General features: G+C 36.1%; 1 protein-coding gene across 2 annotated transcripts in view; it reads right to left on the reverse strand.

Moving 5' to 3' along the window:
- Positions 1 to 18786, reverse strand: part of LOC134657795 (zinc finger CCCH domain-containing protein 13) — a 58834-nt gene that overhangs the window by 18397 nt on the left and 21651 nt on the right. For both annotated transcript variants that reach the window (XM_063513348.1, XM_063513344.1), the window contains exons 2-5: positions 5133 to 7903; positions 4885 to 5012; positions 1259 to 1465; positions 853 to 1012 (exon numbers count right to left, since the gene is read on the reverse strand). In XM_063513348.1, coding sequence (XP_063369418.1) covers positions 853 to 1012; positions 1259 to 1465; positions 4885 to 5012; positions 5133 to 7903 — 3266 coding nt within the window. The remainder of the gene's footprint in view (positions 1 to 852; positions 1013 to 1258; positions 1466 to 4884; positions 5013 to 5132; positions 7904 to 18786) is intronic.

Consider the following 18786-nt stretch of genomic DNA (forward strand, 5'->3'; position numbering starts at 1 on the left):
AGAGAGCGTTCGTTCGGAAAATGCTACGGTTCTTCGCTGACAGATGGTGCTTTTATACGTAGATACTTCTTGGACAATTGAAGTATTTTTATGATTATGACACATAGAAAACAACATAGTTGAATTACAGCAAACTACAGACATCAAAGTAAGAGAGCTTCCCTTTATGAGTAATGTGATAAAACGTTAGGTAAATATTTTGCGAAAAAGACAAAGCTTTTTCATATCAAATGCAACGAAGCTGATAATTCTGACACATGTAAAAGTCAACCGCAACATCAGCCGCGTGAAACCTGTCAAGCCAAGGTGACATCGACCCTGCGATCCTCAGTCGCCGTGACGTGACGTGGCAAAGTGCCTTCCGAGAAAACAAATGCCTGGTATATCGTCCACTGTCAATTGAGTACTATAACATAACACCTTACTTATATAAAAAGCATAAGATCCACCGACGAGCACAAGACTGAGTTGGTAATCACATACTAATCATACAAATATTGCCTCTTCATTCTTATTATGAAGGGTATTTATTTAGTGTTTTAAATACTATAAGCTAACGAGGCTCGGACTGCGCGATCTCGCCAACTATTACATAAACCCTCGAGGTTTTCATTAGTGTGTGTAACTTTGTACAATATTTAAAGTGCATAAATAAATGCATTCATCTTTTAACTGCTAAGGAGTGGAGTCGGCTCCCGTTGTCTGTATTTCCTAACAAGCTTAATTTAGATTCCTTTAAACAACACTTTAGTCAGTATAATATTCAGGTCTGTAGTTACGTTCCATCGAGTAAGTCTAATATCAATCGCTGTTCAGTACCATCGCATATATATTAAAAGTAAAATCACTTACCAAAGCCGGGGAATCAGGAGGTGGCGCAGTCCTGGACTTGGTTCGCCTGCGGTCGTCATCCGAAGGTCGCAGCTCGCTCTCCCTATCAGAGGAGTTGTACCTCCTCGCTTCTCTGCGCTCCTGGTATTTCCTTTCTTCTTTCATTGTTCTTTCGTATCTACTGCAAAGAGAGAAGGATGGTAAGAAGAGCAAGAACAGTAAACAATGAATACAGAAGATTCTTCCTTTTGCTGGTTATATCCATTCACAAAAAGCCCTCTTTTAAGCCCACCTGTTGTCATGGACGGGCAACTACGGAACCCTAAACTGCTCTTGGTCGGTTTCTATTTCTCATGTCATTAGGTATAAAGAGGTACGTGGAAAGGATAAAGAGTTTCCATACATTTTGAATAAGTAGATGAATTACCTCCTCTCCAGTTCAGTTTCCTTGTATTTCCGCTCAGGGTCGCTGTCTCGTTGCTCCGGAGGTCGGTACCGGTCCAGATTCTCACGGGAACCTCTATATCTTCCTTCTTTTTCATATCTTCTGTCATCTTTTTCGTACCTCGTCTCTTCCTTGGGTACGCAGTCCTGCTTCCTGACTTCGATGTCACTCGGTTCGGGGTCTGTATATCTGGAAGGATTATATAGCGGAAGTTTTAGGTCTATCGGAAGGAAATCATTTGTTATGTCGGTCGATCTGTCTTAATTTTCACATTAGGGCTAGGGCTTGCAATATCCGCCCCTTTTTCGTATCCGGATATTTCGAATTTTTATTATCGTATGGCTTTATTGAAAAATAAAATCAAATTTACAAGGGTTAACAATATGCGTACATCTAATTAGAGCTTAATATCTAGGTTTGACAGCCAAACCCGGATATTTCGAATATTTATTATTTTACTATCCGGATATCCGGATAAAACGGATAATTCGAATACTTACTTTGTATTTAATAAATCTTAATATAAAGTATAATATAATACAATTTTACGTATACTAGGCTAAGTAACAGCAAGTATTAAGCTATTTATTGGCGTTCTACCTTTTCGCCGATGCTTTTAAGTTGATGTGCAAGTACAAACATACAGCTGTGTAACCGTGAGGTTAGGTTAGTTAAGGTAGAACGAATTATTATTGTCTGGAGTTGCCAGTTACCACGTGACGTGATAATGGCAAAATGAATTTATACTCACCAAAAACTAAAATCATTTTTCGGCAAAGATTCCTCACACAACCTTTAATTGCTTGATTAGATACCTATGGTTTTTCGACCGGCTGACACAAACTACGAGGGGTATTCAAAATATTCTCGGTATGAGAATGAAAACAAACAAGTACGAAAAGTTTGATATTTTTATTTTTCAATATACTCCCCCCCCTATGTTCATACACTTAAAAGATCGATCAATTATTTTTTTTAATCCCTCGTAAAAATATTTTTTATCTTTCGTGTAAAAATGCTCCTCCACTGCCGCCTTCAATGCTTCATCGTCAGAAAATTTATTTCCACGCAGATCCTTTTTAAGATTGGGGAGCAAAAAGAAGTCGCTGGGGGCTAAGTCCGGACTATACGGTGGGTGAGTAACAGTTTTAAACCCACGTTCAACAATAGCTGCCTTGGCAATATGAGCAGTATGGACGGGGGCGTTGTCATGCAGAAGCAGAATACCTTTGGTTAACTTTCCTCGCCTCTTTTCTTTAATTACATCCTTTAATTGACGTAGAATGTTAGCGTAGTACTGTCCTGTGATATTTACACCTTTTTCTTTATAATCGATTAGTAATACTCCTTCACAATCCCAAAATATCGTGGCCATGACCTTGCCAGCTGAAGGGATGACCTTCAACTTCTTGGGATGAGCTGAACCCTTAATGTGCCACTGCATGGACTCTTGTTTACTCTCTGGGTCATAATGATGAACCCAGGTTTCATCTCCAGTAACTATTCTTTGCAGCACCTCATCAGGATTTTCACCGCACAGGTCAATAAAATCGGAACAACAAGCTACACGCATGTCTTTTTGAAGCCGAGTCAGCATTCGCGGAACCCATCTTGCACTTACTTTTGACATATTAAGATGGTCATGTATAATATCATGTACGGTACCAATAGAGAGATTGGTTACTTGTGCTATACATTTTACCTTCACTCGACCATCTTCCAATATAAGTTTTTCCACTTTATCAATATTTTCTTGTGAAGTAGCTACTACAGGCCGGCCAGGTCTAGGGTCATCTTCAATACTCTCCCTTCCGCGTTTAAACTCGCTTGACCACTTTTGAATGGTAGATAAAGAAGGAGCAGACTCACGGTAAACACAATCCATTTCCTCTTTTATGGTTTTTTGATTTTTACCCTGTTTTGTCAAGAATTTTATCACGCATCGATGTTCTAATTTAGTTAACATTGTCAATTCGCACAGGATGTTCATGTTTGTTCAGCAATTGCAGAAAAACAAAAGACTATCTCGGTTCGAATTATACTTTTTTTTAATGTCAATGAATAAACCTTAGCGGCCAGTAACGAAAGAAATTTTAGAAGAGGTCGTAAGATATCAATACCGAGAATATTTTGAACGCCCCTCGTATATTTGCAATTATTTACTAGGCTATGGCGACGGCGACACTTCAACCCTCCATTTAATATTGGCAGTCTGCGCTGTAAAATTCTTTTCTTGATAGTGGTTTTGAGAATATTTAGAGAATCGAATATCTTCTACCTGTTAGTAGAGTTTCTTCTTGTTGAGATTTTACATTGCATTTTTAAAGTCAGTCAAGGTTTTCACTACAGATTTATTCAAATACAAAATGCTAAAACCTTAATCATATCTGCAAAATCCTACTGCATTTCGTTTGGCAGTTCAATATCAACAGAAGTTCTCCTCCGTTGGACTGATTTTAGTTCTGTTCGCACTTTGTTAATCATGTACTTGGACGCTAACAATAATGACAGCGCATCAGTTTGACAGGAACACGGTACAAGTACACTCAAAATTACTTTTACGGAGCTAAAGTGTCATTCAATAGAACTTGCTAACTATGTAAGAAACAAACCGCCATACTAAAATTGACACTGAATGTCAATTTACTAGTACCTTTTGTTTACATATTTAGCATGTTCTATTGAATTACACTTTAGGTCGATCTGCATAGGATTATTCTCAAATATAAAAAAAATAAGTGTGTAATCGGCAATCAAGGAGTAATAATGTTTACGTTATAATTTTTTTATTTATTTTAAAAACAATTTTTATAACGTAAAAATGTATCCAAATAAATAAAATCAACCGACAACGTGATTTACATTATAACTTTCAACGTTTTTTAAGTAGTTATGTTAAAAATTGTAGTATTCGAATTATTCGTTTTATCCGGATATTAACTTACTCGAAATCCGGATAGTAAATTTTACGGATATCCGGATAAAACGGATATCCGGATTGCACGCCCTAATTAGGGCGTTTTTTTTGTTGTCCCCTACACTTTTATTTCAAATTTGGGATTTTTTATGTTATTTCTACTCAGAATCACGAGCTCTGTCTATCCTAATAGGAGAAAAAAAGTATCCCAAAATTTCCATACATTTTCCGATCTTTCCATTGCGCGACCGCCATACAAAGTCTATGAAAAATGGTGACGTAATGGAAATAAAAACCATAGGACACTTTTTTTCTCCTATTAGGATAGAAAGAGCTCGTGATTCTGAGTAGAAATAACATAAAAAATCCCAAATTTGAAAAAAAAGTGTAGGGGACAACAAAAAAAAAACGCCCATAAACATTAAAATATAATATTCATAATAATAGAAAGAAATGAAATATAGCTGGTCAAGCAGATTTTGTCAGTAAAAAAAGGCGCGAAATTCAAATTTTCTATGGGACGATATCCCTTCGCGCTACATTTTTCTTTGCCGCCTTTTTCTACTGTCAAGATCTGGTTGACCAAGTATAAGTAATATTGCGACAATCAGACATCAGAATCAGAATTGTGTATGCTGTAAAAAAGAAAAAAAAATTGAGGTGCTATTTGTACAAGCAAATTAAAAATTACCTTTTGTAGTCGGAGTCATCTCCTGCAAGATGTTCCGGGCTCTTGAGCACCCTGGTGCGTGGCTTCGGCTGGACCTCTTTCTCCTTCTTGCTCTTCTTGGAAGAGTCGCGAGAGAACAGCTGTTTCATCTAAAAGAAAGTAAATGATGCTGAATAGTGTATCAACCACTGTTAAAATCATAAGTATCATCAAAATTTTGGCAGAAGACGAATGGATCATCTAATATGATAATATAGAAACTATATTACCTTCTCCAGTCCAGATAGTTTCTTCGTAACTTTAGGCGGTTTCGCACTGATTTTGTCTTCACGGCTTGTACTTTTATCGTACCTCTCGCCCCGGGGTTCAAAGTGTGATCCGTCATCAGCACTCCTCTCTCTGGGTACATAGCCGTCTTTACGATAACCATCAGGCCTATAGTCTTCAAAGCGAGCCATATATTCACCGTTCGCATATATCTGTTCACTGGGATAGTTGTCTTCTGTATGCTGTCGTTCGCTAGCTAAAAACAAAGATGTGTTACGAACATCATCTATACTGCCATGCCTTCGAGATCTATGTATTTCTCCACAAGAATCTTTACGGAAATCGTTCTCGATTCCAGAATCGACTAGTCGATTGTCAACTTCATATCGCCGGGGAGTTTCTTCGCGGTAATAATCCCGGCTGTCCCCAGAATCGTGACGACGTATACTGTAGTCTTCCTTGTAGTGTTTATCTTTGTTCTTCATTCGACGAAGAGAGTTGTGATAAGACTCTGCATGCTTAGCGTCGTTACGGATGTTTGCATATTCTTCTTCCCTTTCTTGAGCAATTTCCGGATTAGAAGCGTAATGCCCCTTCCTCTTACCGAAGCCCTCGTCTTTCCTATACTTATGACCACTCTGAATAACGTCATGACTAGAAGTCAAATGTTTCTTGACCCTATATTTCTGCTCCTTATACTCGTCGGGAGTAAGCACTGGTTTTCCAACGTTAATTTCTAAACTTGGAGGTTCATACTCTGGTTCTGGCGGGAACCCGTTTCTTTTCTCTGCAATTTTATTCATGGGCTCTAATTTATCAATTATCTCACGCCTATCTAACTCATTTTTGGAAACTTTATGGAAAGTTCTAGATTCCGTGTTATATTTCAGTTTATGATTATCAGAATCATACTTATTGTAATCTTCAGTTATGCTACTTTCAGCAAAGCCGTCGCGTTCTACGGTATGACGGTAATACTTCGCCGTTTCATTAACATATTTCTCAGTAGCAAGTCTTCGTTTTTCGGCTTCATATATTGGATCAGTTTCGACTAGATATTTTGTTATCGGCTCTCCTGTATTGATTCTATCGCGATCATACCTTCGAGCATTCAATCTTGACTCCAACAACTGCCGTCTGTGACTTAATTCATTAAAATCTAAATCAACTTTATCTTCACTCTCAAATGGTTTCCTTTTAGTATCCATACCGTCAGCCTGTCCTCTAGAAGATTCAATAAAATCTCGTGATTTGTCCTCTTTTAAAGGATATTCGTTGGCATAAGTTGGTTCAATATCGTCAAAACTTGTCAGTTTGTATTCTCTAAATCTTGGCCTAATCGGCGAATCAATAATTTTATAAGTTTCAGAGTTTTTGTGCGTTGAATTATTTTTATATTCTGACTCATACAAACGGTTATTGGAATATTTGTACCTCTCCTCATACCCGAGCCCTTCATCCTCATCAGAGTGTTGACCATATCTGTCTCTGGGAGGAGTAAAGGTTTTGTGGACAGTCTGTTTGGTAACATTATTCGACTTCGTGTCTCCGAGATCTCTCACTACATGAGCGTATACAACCCTTCTGTCCGTCATTTTATTTACAGGCGAAGGCACTCGATCTGGACTAGTATTTCTGGCGAACAAATTTGGATCCGGACTCACACTAGGCTTAGTGTATGAAAATGGTTGATTAACGTTAGTCCCGTTAGGTGGAGATAATAAATGTGTTTTTGTAGGAGGAGAGTGTAGGTCTTCCTTAAGGAGCTTTACCATATGATCAACAGTATTTCCTCTAGTCAACGGAGGCTTATCCGGAGGCTGTTGACTACTGTGTATCATATCTTTACCAGCATAAACGTTTTCTTCGATCTTTCGTATGCTGTCCTTGATTTTATCTTTGAGTTCAACAGGGTTTATGTCTTTAGCTTTTATAGAATCAATTTCATCAACCAAAAGTGTCTTCTTAATTTCTGTCTTTCGTTTAGGTGTTTCTTTTATGGATGGTGATTTTTCTTTGTCATCATCAGGAGATTTACCTTTTTTAGTTCTTGCTGGTGGTTTAGGCTCTTTTTTCTCAGGCGTTTTATATCTCGGAGGTTTTTCTATTGGGTTAACCTTAGAGCTTTCACTAGGACTTAGTTCTTCAGATTTGGTGCTATCCTTTTGGGATAGTTTTTGTTTTTGAAATACTTCAAGCGGCGGAGTTTTCTTAAAGTAATCTTCTCTTGGTGAACTTTCAATGATTGGTGAAAGTTGACTCTTCTTGTTTCTTAATGATTTCAAAAACTCTTCTGACTCACTACCAGATCTTTTTCGGATAGGTTTAGGTTGTGGGTTCAAGTTAGTGTTTTTCGATTTAAGATCTGATACATCACTTTTACTTCTTTTCACTGTAACAGCAGGCTTAGCAGTTACTACAACAGAAACGTCAGGTTTATTTCGCTGTTCTTTAGCTCGTCTAAACAGCGTGGAAATTGAGGTTCGTTCTTTCTTCTTTTTGGAACCTACATCGCTGACAGATCTTTCTAAAGGTGACTTGGTTTTGTCGGTGTTGTCATCGCTGTTTCTCCTGCTGGTTCTGTCCTCTTTCTTCCGCCTGTGTGGGAGTGAGAAGAACTTCTCTGGATTGTCGGAAATGCAGGTGACGCTGTCGGCCTGTGCGCGGACTCTGTTGGCCTCGTCGATGAGTTCTTGCTCCGAGAGGTGGGTGAAGGGTTCCTTGCGCACTGTCGGCGGTGGCTCCTTAGAGGTTCCCCGCTCGCGCGGTTTGCCTGTAAAAGAGTTGATAATGTAACTTCAGTACCAGGGCTGTTGAACTGGACGTAATCATATTTATACAAAAATCTCTTGAACTCAAAAAAACAGTGTACCCATATACATATATGGGTACACTGTTTTTTTTGAGTTGTGAATTTATTAGCGAGAGGACATCCTCTCGCTAATAAATTAACTATTTTAATAGGTACACTGTTTTTTTCCATCTTTATGTATTTATGATTATTGCAAGTAAGTACATATAATAAAACACAAGGTTATGTGTTCGGGTTATTCCGAATGTCAATAACCGTCGGTTAATAATGGGTGATTTTTATCTGATTTTCGGAATTATCCGACATACGAAATTACCCGAATATACAATGTTTTATTAGTTTTAATAAGGCATGCGGTTAATTAATATCGGACAAAGATTAATTATATTTACCTAATGCTATTTATAGACTCGGTTCAAGCAATGAGATAACTTTGAATCCCCGTAGCACAAAAACTAGAGAATTTCATTTACTAAATGACGCGTTGTAAAATAGGTAATTAATTAGGTTCCGCTGGAGATTAAGTTTAACAAAAACTTTGGTAAAAACGTGTTGTAAACACAATCACGTTTCATTGGAAGCGAAACAAGTTTTACTGTCAAAATGGATGGAGCAATTATCAAATCACTGATGTGTTATTCTGAAAGTATCAATGATGTTAAAAGATGTAATGACATTTGAACTAAAGCTTAATTTTACGTTGATTTTTGACAGCTTGTGACATCGTAATTCATGCGACATTGCCGCAATATCGTGTGACGTTTAGTTGGTGACAAGTTGAAACCGTTATTCATCAATCATCACAAATTCGACCATTAAACATGACATGAAATTTCATTAAAACAACTCAATTTTGCCTAACGTCACACACGGACAGGTGGTATTTTATCCGTGAGCGTAAGTTAGTAGGTGTATGTATGTGTGTCTGTGTGTGCGTGAGCTTATGTGTCCTCAAAAAACTGATAAAGATCCCGGTTGGCTAGTCACATAATTAAACTTGTCGAAATCGACTAAAAGCAGGGGACTAAACCCATAAAACGATAACTGTTAAGGCTTCGCTGAAACCGCCCAAAAATAGCCGTGAGCGCATACTGTTCCTTACACTTCATCTCAATAAAACAAGTATAATAAGACCTCTGATTATGTATAATAGTTATGAGTCTGGGTTCTCGCTTATACTGGAAAAGCGTGTGGAACGGCCCAGGCACAGGTGACGTAATCTGTAAACACCAGAGCATTCGCAAATACTAAGTCGCAATTTGAAAATTCGATCTTGCATTATATGGATTAGGTTCAAAATAAAATGGCGTAATTATTAAATAGGTAACATACCACAGGAAGAGTTTGTGTCGTATTTAATTTTTGGAGTTTTCATATCAAGTCACGATTACTTTAAGTATCTACCTATGTAAAAAGTTCTAACTGTTCTAAGGCGAAGAAATACCTAATATGATAATAAACAAGCCAAGAATGAAAATAAAGAAGAAATTCCTATCGTAGGGTAAATTGGCGCAGCAAGGGAAAATAGACAACCATATTAAACAAGTGCGAGTCGGACTCGCGCACGGAGGGTTCCGCACCATCAACAAAAAATAGAGCAAAACAAGCAAAAAAACGGTCACCCATCCAAGTACTGACCCCGCCCGACGTTGCTTAACTTCGGTCAAAAATCACGTTTGTTCTATGGGAGCCCCACTTAAATCTTTATTTTATTCTGTTTTTAGTATTTGTTGTTATAGCGGCAACAGAAATACATCATCTGTGAAAATTTCAACTGTCTAGCTATCACGGTTCGTGAGATACAGTCTGGTGACAGACGGACGGACGGACGGACGGACGGACGGACAGCGAAGTCTTAGTAATAGGGTCCCGTTTTTTACCCTTTGGGTACGGAACCCTAAAAAACTGCAAAAGTATGTATAATAGTTATTTGTACAACAAGTGATCAAAGTTTGATATTTCTTCGAGTGCTTATTTTGAGTCCCGTGCAAGCGAAAGATTCTATAATAGATTCACGAGCGTAGCGAGTGAATCTAATTTAGAATCTTGAGCGTAGTAAGGGACTCAAAAGCGCACGAGATGTAAATAACTTTGATCTCGTGTAGTACACAACATTTTTCACCTCAGCGCAGTGAGAACATACCTATTAGACAACTTGAAAAATGTAATCCTTCTTCATCACTTAATACCTGCACTCATGTTTTCTTAAGATATACAAACAATTAAGTTTAATTACCGCAATGGAACACAAAAACAAAACGTAATAATAAATTCCAGTAGAATAATATAGAAATAACAAACATTATTATATATATATATTACAAATAACTGACACTTCAATCGCCAACTTTGACACAAAAAAAATCTTTGTATGATACGGTCCGAATTGCGGATACGTACTATTTGTCAACTATGGTAGAAATTCTTAAAAGTAAAATAATTAATTTTGCGTGATGGTCTGTGTATTTTTTGAGTTCGTTATTTTAATTGTACAATAAAATACCTAAAATATAGTATTTTATCAGTTTTTATGAAATCTTAAACTTTATTTTTATTTATTAATTATTAAGAATTCATACTCGTACGTGGTTTGGAACGATGCGGTCTGAAGTTTTTCGGGGGTCTATTATAAACCGTGAATATACTGTTGAATGTCGTTTTAACTTTTTTTTGTCTTTCTTTTTGCTAACAGTGTGAAAGGGACAGAGATAATAGAACCCAAGTATTTCGAACTTTTATTAGACCCCGCATGTTGAAATGACATTTGACTATAAAGGTCACTTGAATGTCATTTTGTCTCACTCAGTGAGCAAAATCGCATTTTGCTCACTGATTTTAAGAATCAAAGTACCCTTGTTCGAGCTGCTGAGGTGAAAACATACTTAAATCCTGGTCCTGCTTGCACTTGACTAAAGAACAAGTCACGATTCAATACACCATAGGTATTCCATGGGTTAATAACGCCTTCTCATTTCGACCAATGTTAATTAAAGATTTGTTTATTTAAATTGTGAAGGAAAATAATAATAATTACTTTTAGCTATAACAAAATGCTAAATTTGCTATTAAAATATTCACTTAAGCAATAAATGGTAATCGATCAGACAGCAATGATTTGCCTGTCTGATGTCTGTAAAAGTAAATTGGAGATTGGAGATTGAATATTGGAGGAAAGAAATAAAAACATGACAAGTTTTAATGAAATACATTCGTCTTAATTACATACCGAGGCTATAATTGTATGTAAGTAAGTATCTATCCAATTCTACAGCAGTCAAATTTTACATGAAAATCATAAAATATGATTTAAAGCTGTAATTTTGGTAAGTTATTAGGACTCCACGAAGGAATGTGAAACTATTTTTGAAAGCAAAAAAAGTTGTGCTGCATGTGTTGCAAAAAAAACTGCAACCATTTCGGACACGGACGAAAACATGAAAAAAGTTCTATATTTTTCAAGTTTTTCGCAAACTAGGTACTTGTACAACTTTTTTTGCTTTTAAAACATATTTTCACGTTCAACCGATGTGAACATTTTAAAAATGTAGCTTATCATCACGCTTTGCGTTTTAAGGAGATTATTTTGTAAGATTTGACTGTATTGTATGCGTCCGCTTTTGTTACTTATTACCAAGTGCTACCACTGATGTTCCGGACACTTTCGGCAACCGTGGCGCTGGTTTGCAGACAACCAAAGAAAAAAAAGAAAGCGATAGGAGTCAGTGATCTACCGGACACTGTAGGTTCAAATTCAAAATATCCACGTGTAAACTCCACAAAGGCCAGAAAAAGTTTCACGCCATAATAGCTCAATTTTTAATGGAAAATCAATTATTTATCAATGACCATATCAAACGCACCCGAATGGCTCCGACCAATAAAATTAATGGTATAGTTTGTGAGCTAACGGTCTGAGTTGATACAAAAGGCAGAGAAGTCATAATGCCTTTTTGTCTTGGGCAAAAGACCGTGGCAAATCAATCGCTTCCGTTGATTCTTACAAGCTCATTTAGGAGGGTTGTGGCAATGAATGAATGAATGGTTGGTTTGACGCGCTAACAACAAAACTTAAAGATGGACTAAAAAGTCGATAAAAAGATAAATTTAGATATCTGAAACTGTAGTAATAACATCGGAACTAATCGGAAGCTGATGAGATTCGTAATGATCACTGAAGCGATGAAAAAATGTATAGACGCATTTTGCATTCTCCTAGTGTGTGACAAAGTGACAAACCTAATTTTCCTAGAAATTATACTTAGCTAAATTGAATTTTTGTCTTCGTAGGTAAGCGTCTGTCTTATAAAATTTGTATTTAAATACATAGCTATGTATGTTCCCTAGTTGTATATACTTATGTAAAGGAAATGACCATACAAAAACTCGTTGTCTTTGTTCTCAGATGTATATGTCAGTTCAATAAAGTCCTATGGACAGTTTGACCACCTCCTTATCCTAAGCCTAATGCCTTCCAGGCCATTGTCAGCTGACTGAGATTGATACTCTAACAGTACCCGCCTACAGGGGTGAATCACACGTTTATTCACTGATGATTTTAAACTTTTTCAAGTGCTGCAATAATAGCAATAAGTAACGGGTGTGTGGAATGAACCTACGGATATCTAAAACGAATAGGCTGTGAGCTTCGTCTGAAAGTTTAATATTTTCCTGAATAGGTCGACTGTGGAAACAAGATTATAGAAAACAAGGAAATGTTATAAAGATTTCAGAAAACCCGACTGGTTATTCGATTTAGCTGGATTATTTTCAAAGAAACACCACAACGTCAAAGATCACAATGTTTAAAATCATATACGTATTTGGTTGGGTATCCCACAAGATATACGCATGATTATTGCTTCCAGATAAACAATATTGTGATTATTCGCCTGCTTTATTATATAGCCCATTATTACCATCTACAGGTTCGGCCGAATTAATAAAAGCCTCAATCATTTCATTCAGTACATCAAAATCGAGAAAACAAACACTATATATATACATGACCCGGGGCCTTATTCGACATGCCACTTTTGACGTCGCATGTTGAAGTTCATTTGAATCTGAACAATCATGGGTTGTCGAATAGGTAAAGTGTGTCACCTGTCAGTGAATCTCATGTAAACAAATCATTTCATCGCTAGACTTGGTTGTCTATTGGTATGGCTGCCATGTTTGGATTTATGACATTTAAAAGGGGATTCTATGGCATAGAGTAAACTGCATTTCTATTTTCTATAGTTTTTTGATTCCCCTACTCGACGCAAGATGGAGTTAACAGTCAAATTTCGATCTTGGCGTTATAAAAATAAACCGCAAGAACATGACATGCAGTTGCGTTGGTGTAGATCTATCATGAAAACGAATATATGACAATTGTCCAGAATTAAAAAAAACTTGACAATAAACATACAGCAATACATATACCACTAAATGTCAAAAAGAAAACAGATTTAGTATAATTACTAGGTAACAGATTATATATAAAGTTTAAATTTTAAACCAATCGTCGTGGGTCCTAACCCCGGCTCTTAGCAATGAACTTCTTGTAACTTGTGTGAAAAATATCATTTGATATTACACCAATTACTTTATGGTGAAGTAAAATATCATGAGTCATGAGGAAGACGGAGTAGCCAGTAGCCACAATAAGCTATATTTTTGTCCTCTGGGTTAGATGGCAGTGAAATAGGGAGAGATAGTGAAGAATGCGGCAAAATAAGCATTTATTGTGTTGTTAGTAGTTAGTAGACTAGTTTTTTTTTCTAAAAATGAAAATTGACGCAACAGCAAGCTCATAGCCCCCTATGAGCCAGTCTGTTAGGTGCAGGCTTAAGGGCTAATCCCGGGGGAAGCGGAGCGTCGGCGACTAGCTGGTGCATCTGCTTATTAACCTCTTCTCACTTTTACCTCAGGTCCTTTGATTAATAAATTAAGGTAAAATTCGTAAGAACTAGTGCCTGTGTCATATTCTAAATTGGACGCTATGCCTAATTAGTTGTTATAAATTAAATACAATAATTATTTATTTCATTAAATTTATAACAACGCAACGTGGGGTTATTCATGATGAATTTTAATGGCTTATATAAGACAGCGGTCGTATATTGCCTCAGAAATTTGGATTTTGTCAGTTTGAATGAACAGCAAACTGGAGACATTGAGATTAATTTTAAACTTATTATTTTAGGTGTTCGTAAGAAATAAGGTATTGACAGACATTGACGGAAAATCGCGAAAACCCGGCCAGGTGCGTCGGACCACGCAAAACGGAGGAGGATTCCATACTTACTTCTTCTACCATGTATCCATATGCCAAAATAGCAACAAAAAAGCCGAACAAAAATACCGTTTCTTCGCAGCACTAGATTTCAGTCCTTTTTTTAGAAAAGTAATATGTTTAGGTACATAATATATATATATATTAGGTAACTTTAAACTTTAACAGCCTAACAGATCCCAATAAGGCCTAGTTTACCTAGGCCCTCTGGGTTGGAAGGTCAGATGGCAGTTGCTTTCGGAAAAACTAGTGCCTATGCCAATCCTTGGGATTAATTGTCAAGCGAACAATAGGTTCTCATGATCCGTGGCAAAATCAAGATAACGCGAGGAAGAATAACTTTGTCACAAGAATATTTGGCCAAATATAAATCCTTACTCTCGTGTATTTGACCTACCTACTCGTATCGAGTCGTATTTTGCCACCTAGTAGCCTCGAATTGGTTGTTATATGTGGCTTTCCATAAAATAAGGACGTTTTCATGGGGTCCCGTTGTTTCCCATAAAGTTTTAAGTCATAATGTATTGTTTGTCATATTATCATTACTCATAAAACTGAAACCGTTAACATTTCAAGATTTTAGTTAGGTTATCCTATAGATAGGTTAGGTTAGGTTAGATTTGTTTTATGGCAATCCTGAAAAGTGACGCGTTTCTGAACCAAATGAATTATGACTAACGAAAATTCGAGCAAACAATACATTATGGCTTAAAACTATTTGGGAAACAATAGAGACCCCGTTTTCATCTGAAGTTGCAATAGAAATTGAAAAAGCCACATTTTTTCAAGCTTTTACTTAGTTTCATCTGTCCCGTTGGTTGTCTGTCTGTTCCAATGTGGTTCCAATCAAATCATGCAAATTAAATCCCAACAAAAACATAAATGTGAAATGAGAGCCAAGTTCAATATTGAGAATACGTGTCGTTGTTGACTCGCCGACAAAAGAATTGAGATCTATATGGGTGCCAAGTTCTGTGCTGTGTAGAAAATCCTGAAATTATAAAGGATTTGTCTTGGCTAGTTTTTAACAACAAACCAAGTTTTTGAAAAACTAACAGAAAAATATATATTACCTATATGCCTATACGTAAAAACTAGCCAAGACAAATCCTTTATAATTTCAGGATTTTCTACACAGCACAGAACTTGGCACCCATATAGATCTCAATTCTTTTGTCGGCGAGTTAACAACGACACATATTCTCAATATTGAACTTGGCTCTCATTTCACATTTATGTTTTTGTTGGGATATCATTACTTTTTGTACAGAAATTACTATAGTATTCATCATGAAAGCAGTTTGCCTAAGCTGAAAAGGAGACCTTCAAGTTGTGAAGGGGTCAGAAGTAGCTCGAAATGGTTCGTGTAATATTACACACGGTTGCTGCGTCGCCAGTTCCTTTTTCTTTGAACTTGGCTGGACACGCTGCCGCGTGTCTAGATTTGACCCACTTCTCGGGTGTTCAATGAAGCTGAAAATTTACATAAGTACATAATATGTAATATGGGTGACAATACAATATTTTTATGGTTACCATCGAGCTGATCTGATGGTGATGATACAGACAGTGGTCTTTTAAGTCTTTTTAACTTTGTGATAAAACAACGCAACTTAATTAAAGTCCGTCAACCAAATCTTGTCAGTAGTAAAAGGCGGCAAATTTGAAAAATCGCGGGTTAGCAACACTGTGTTCAAATAATTCCAAAACGCGTGTCATCTGTGGAATAAGGATCGTGAATGACAGCCGTCACCTTATTTGTTTTCATTTGGTTTTCATTCTGAATCGTTTCTGTTTCAAGAGATATTTCTGCTGTCACCATTAAATACCAATACATTAAATAAGAATAAGCAAAGCTAAGGGGCCTACAATGTACAATCATGCTCGTTGATGGTAAACATTACTAAAAATTGAGGTTATGACAAGTATTGGAAGAACTCTTTCGAACTTTTAAGATTATGTTCAGTTTTTTGTTTTAGGGTTAAAAGGCATAAATAAAATTAAAACGTATGCCTAAATCTATCCAACAAGACCATAAATTGTGTCCTGGAAACCGTCTATAGGCCCACATGTCTAATATTTTCAGCAATCAGTTGTGACTATTTACAAAGGTAAACCTTTTAAACACTATTAAGAGCCTTGATTATATCGCCGTTCTTTCGCAATATCTACCTAATCCATACATGTTTGTTGCAGGATTAAATCTTGCCCAATATAAGGCGTTCGTAGTACGTAGTATCTTTTCAGACAATACTTACCTATGGCGGTTTATGTACGTGTACAACGCAACCAAGTCGAAAAGTGACCCTTATCTTATTTACCTTTAAATTAAATAAACACCCAAATATCAGTTGTTTTATTTTTAATATGTATATTGTACAATATATACCAATCAAAAAAATTACACAGGTATGTCATATTCATCCAGAACAGTAGGTACACTAATTTACATTAACAAGTGGCATATTATATTGTAAATAACAAATATATGCACTATCTAATTATCTGCATTTTGATATGATTTTATTTTAGTAAACTTAGAAGACATAGATAGGGAACAAAGAGAATATAAGCAGTTGTTTTTGATATCTTCAAATTTGTTCATCATTTTGATTAACATTGTTTTAACATCGCTTTTAAATTGTCCGTCCATGTTTCAATTTTTTTCAATAAACCGCGAGTGACAATTTGAATTGACGTACGCAGGGCGCGCTCAGCGGAAAAAAAAAAATCTGTTGGTTCGATGTACATTGCTGCTTTTCTTAGCGCAATACTGCTCTTTGAGTGTTGCCCTACTTTAGTTTGCTTTACATTGCTACTGACAAGATTTGGTTGACGGACTATATATTTGAAAATATTTAAAGAAAAATACAGTCAGAAATTAGAAATTTTGTTATCTAACCTCTCTATCACTCTTGCATATTCGAGCGATAAAGAGGCAAATAGCTGAGTTTCGATTTTCGCACTTCCCGATAGGCCCCTTTGTAAACAAACCGCCTTGATGTGTCTATGTCAAATTATTAATTGTCTGTGAAAACTTGTTAAAAAAAGTTTAAAACAAAGGCGTAGGCAAAGAGTGGTATAATATGTATATAGCTGGTCAACCAAATCTTGTCAGTAAAAAAAGGCACGAAATTCAAATCTTCCATGGGACGATATCCCTTCGCACCTACATTTTTCAAAATTGCCGCCTTTTTCTACTGTCAAGATCTGGTTGACCAAGTATACCTATATAGCGCTGGCGGTACACCGAGAAATTCAGTAAAATGCTGCAAATGATGTTAAAGGTATGAAAATCGGTACGATTGATCTGTAGAACATTTGAAACAATTTGACCCGAAGCACCAACAAATAAAAAAAAAACGAGAGGAGTTATGACGTCATCTTTTTTTGTAAGGAATAAAAAAATATTGTTTAAAAACCTATCGTGTTTGGTATTAAACGAAAGGGCTTTCTGAGCCGATTCCAAACATATATCACATCATTACATTTCAGTATTTTTTTTTAAATTGTAATATAAATAATTTTCAAAACATACCAATTAAGTTTGGGTTTCTCCAGATACAATACGGTAATTATTTTTTTGTAAAATATACCTCTAATCTTATACCTAATATCCTCATATCTAACCCTAATAAAGCAATTTTGAAATTATATACATTTAGGTTTTTTTTTATTTTTCAATTTTACATAGTGTGATCTATGAATCTCTCAATTAAATATTTAAAAAGAAAGCATAAAATTAATATATAACGGTTTTTTTCAGAAAGTCGCTTATATCTCGGAATCTATAAGTCGTAGTAAAAATTGTCTATGTAATAATTAAGAAAGAATTAACCGAAAAAACTCACCTTTAACGTCCCCCCTTTCCCGAGTTCTCCACCCCCCACTCATCAGAACTTTTTCTTACTTAAAGCTTAGATATTACCAAAGGAACATGTAATAGTATTTTATGCAACTGTTGTTTAAGAGAGGTCAAAAAAGGCGAGTGGCGTGAGTAACAATAACAACAAACAAACAACCGAAAATTGTTAATAAAGACGCCACTAGTATTTTTTGACTCAGTTAAACAACGTTGCATACAATACTTTTTCTACGACCAAGCACTTACTTTGAAATGCAATGAAATAATAATAAAAATGGATGATGATGATTGTTTCATGTCCTAATGTGATAGGTTGTTCAGTGCGTGGGATTCTTAAGGGGAACGAAAATTTTATTATTTTTGCGCTACGACGCACGGTTTAGGAGATACAGCATTATAAAGTTTTTTTTTGTGCTTTTTAATCTCTTTTTTGTGTTTTTTTTAAAATATTAATTAGGGTTTCTTACAGAGGAATGAACATTTTAATATTTTTGCGCTACGACGCACGGTTGAGAAGATACAACCCTATAAAAAAAAAATCTTTATTTTTTTTGTTTTTTGTGTTTTCTAAATATTACTTAGGAGTTTCAAAGGGGAACGAAAATTTGATTATTTTTGTGCTACGACGCACGGTTTAGGAGATACAGCCCTATAAAGATGAAAATAATCGTACCATTAACCAAAACATGTATATGGTTT

Source organism: Cydia amplana, chromosome 21 (genome assembly GCF_948474715.1).
Source record: "Cydia amplana chromosome 21, ilCydAmpl1.1, whole genome shotgun sequence".
In the NCBI taxonomy this organism is placed as follows: Eukaryota; Metazoa; Arthropoda; class Insecta; order Lepidoptera; family Tortricidae; genus Cydia; species Cydia amplana.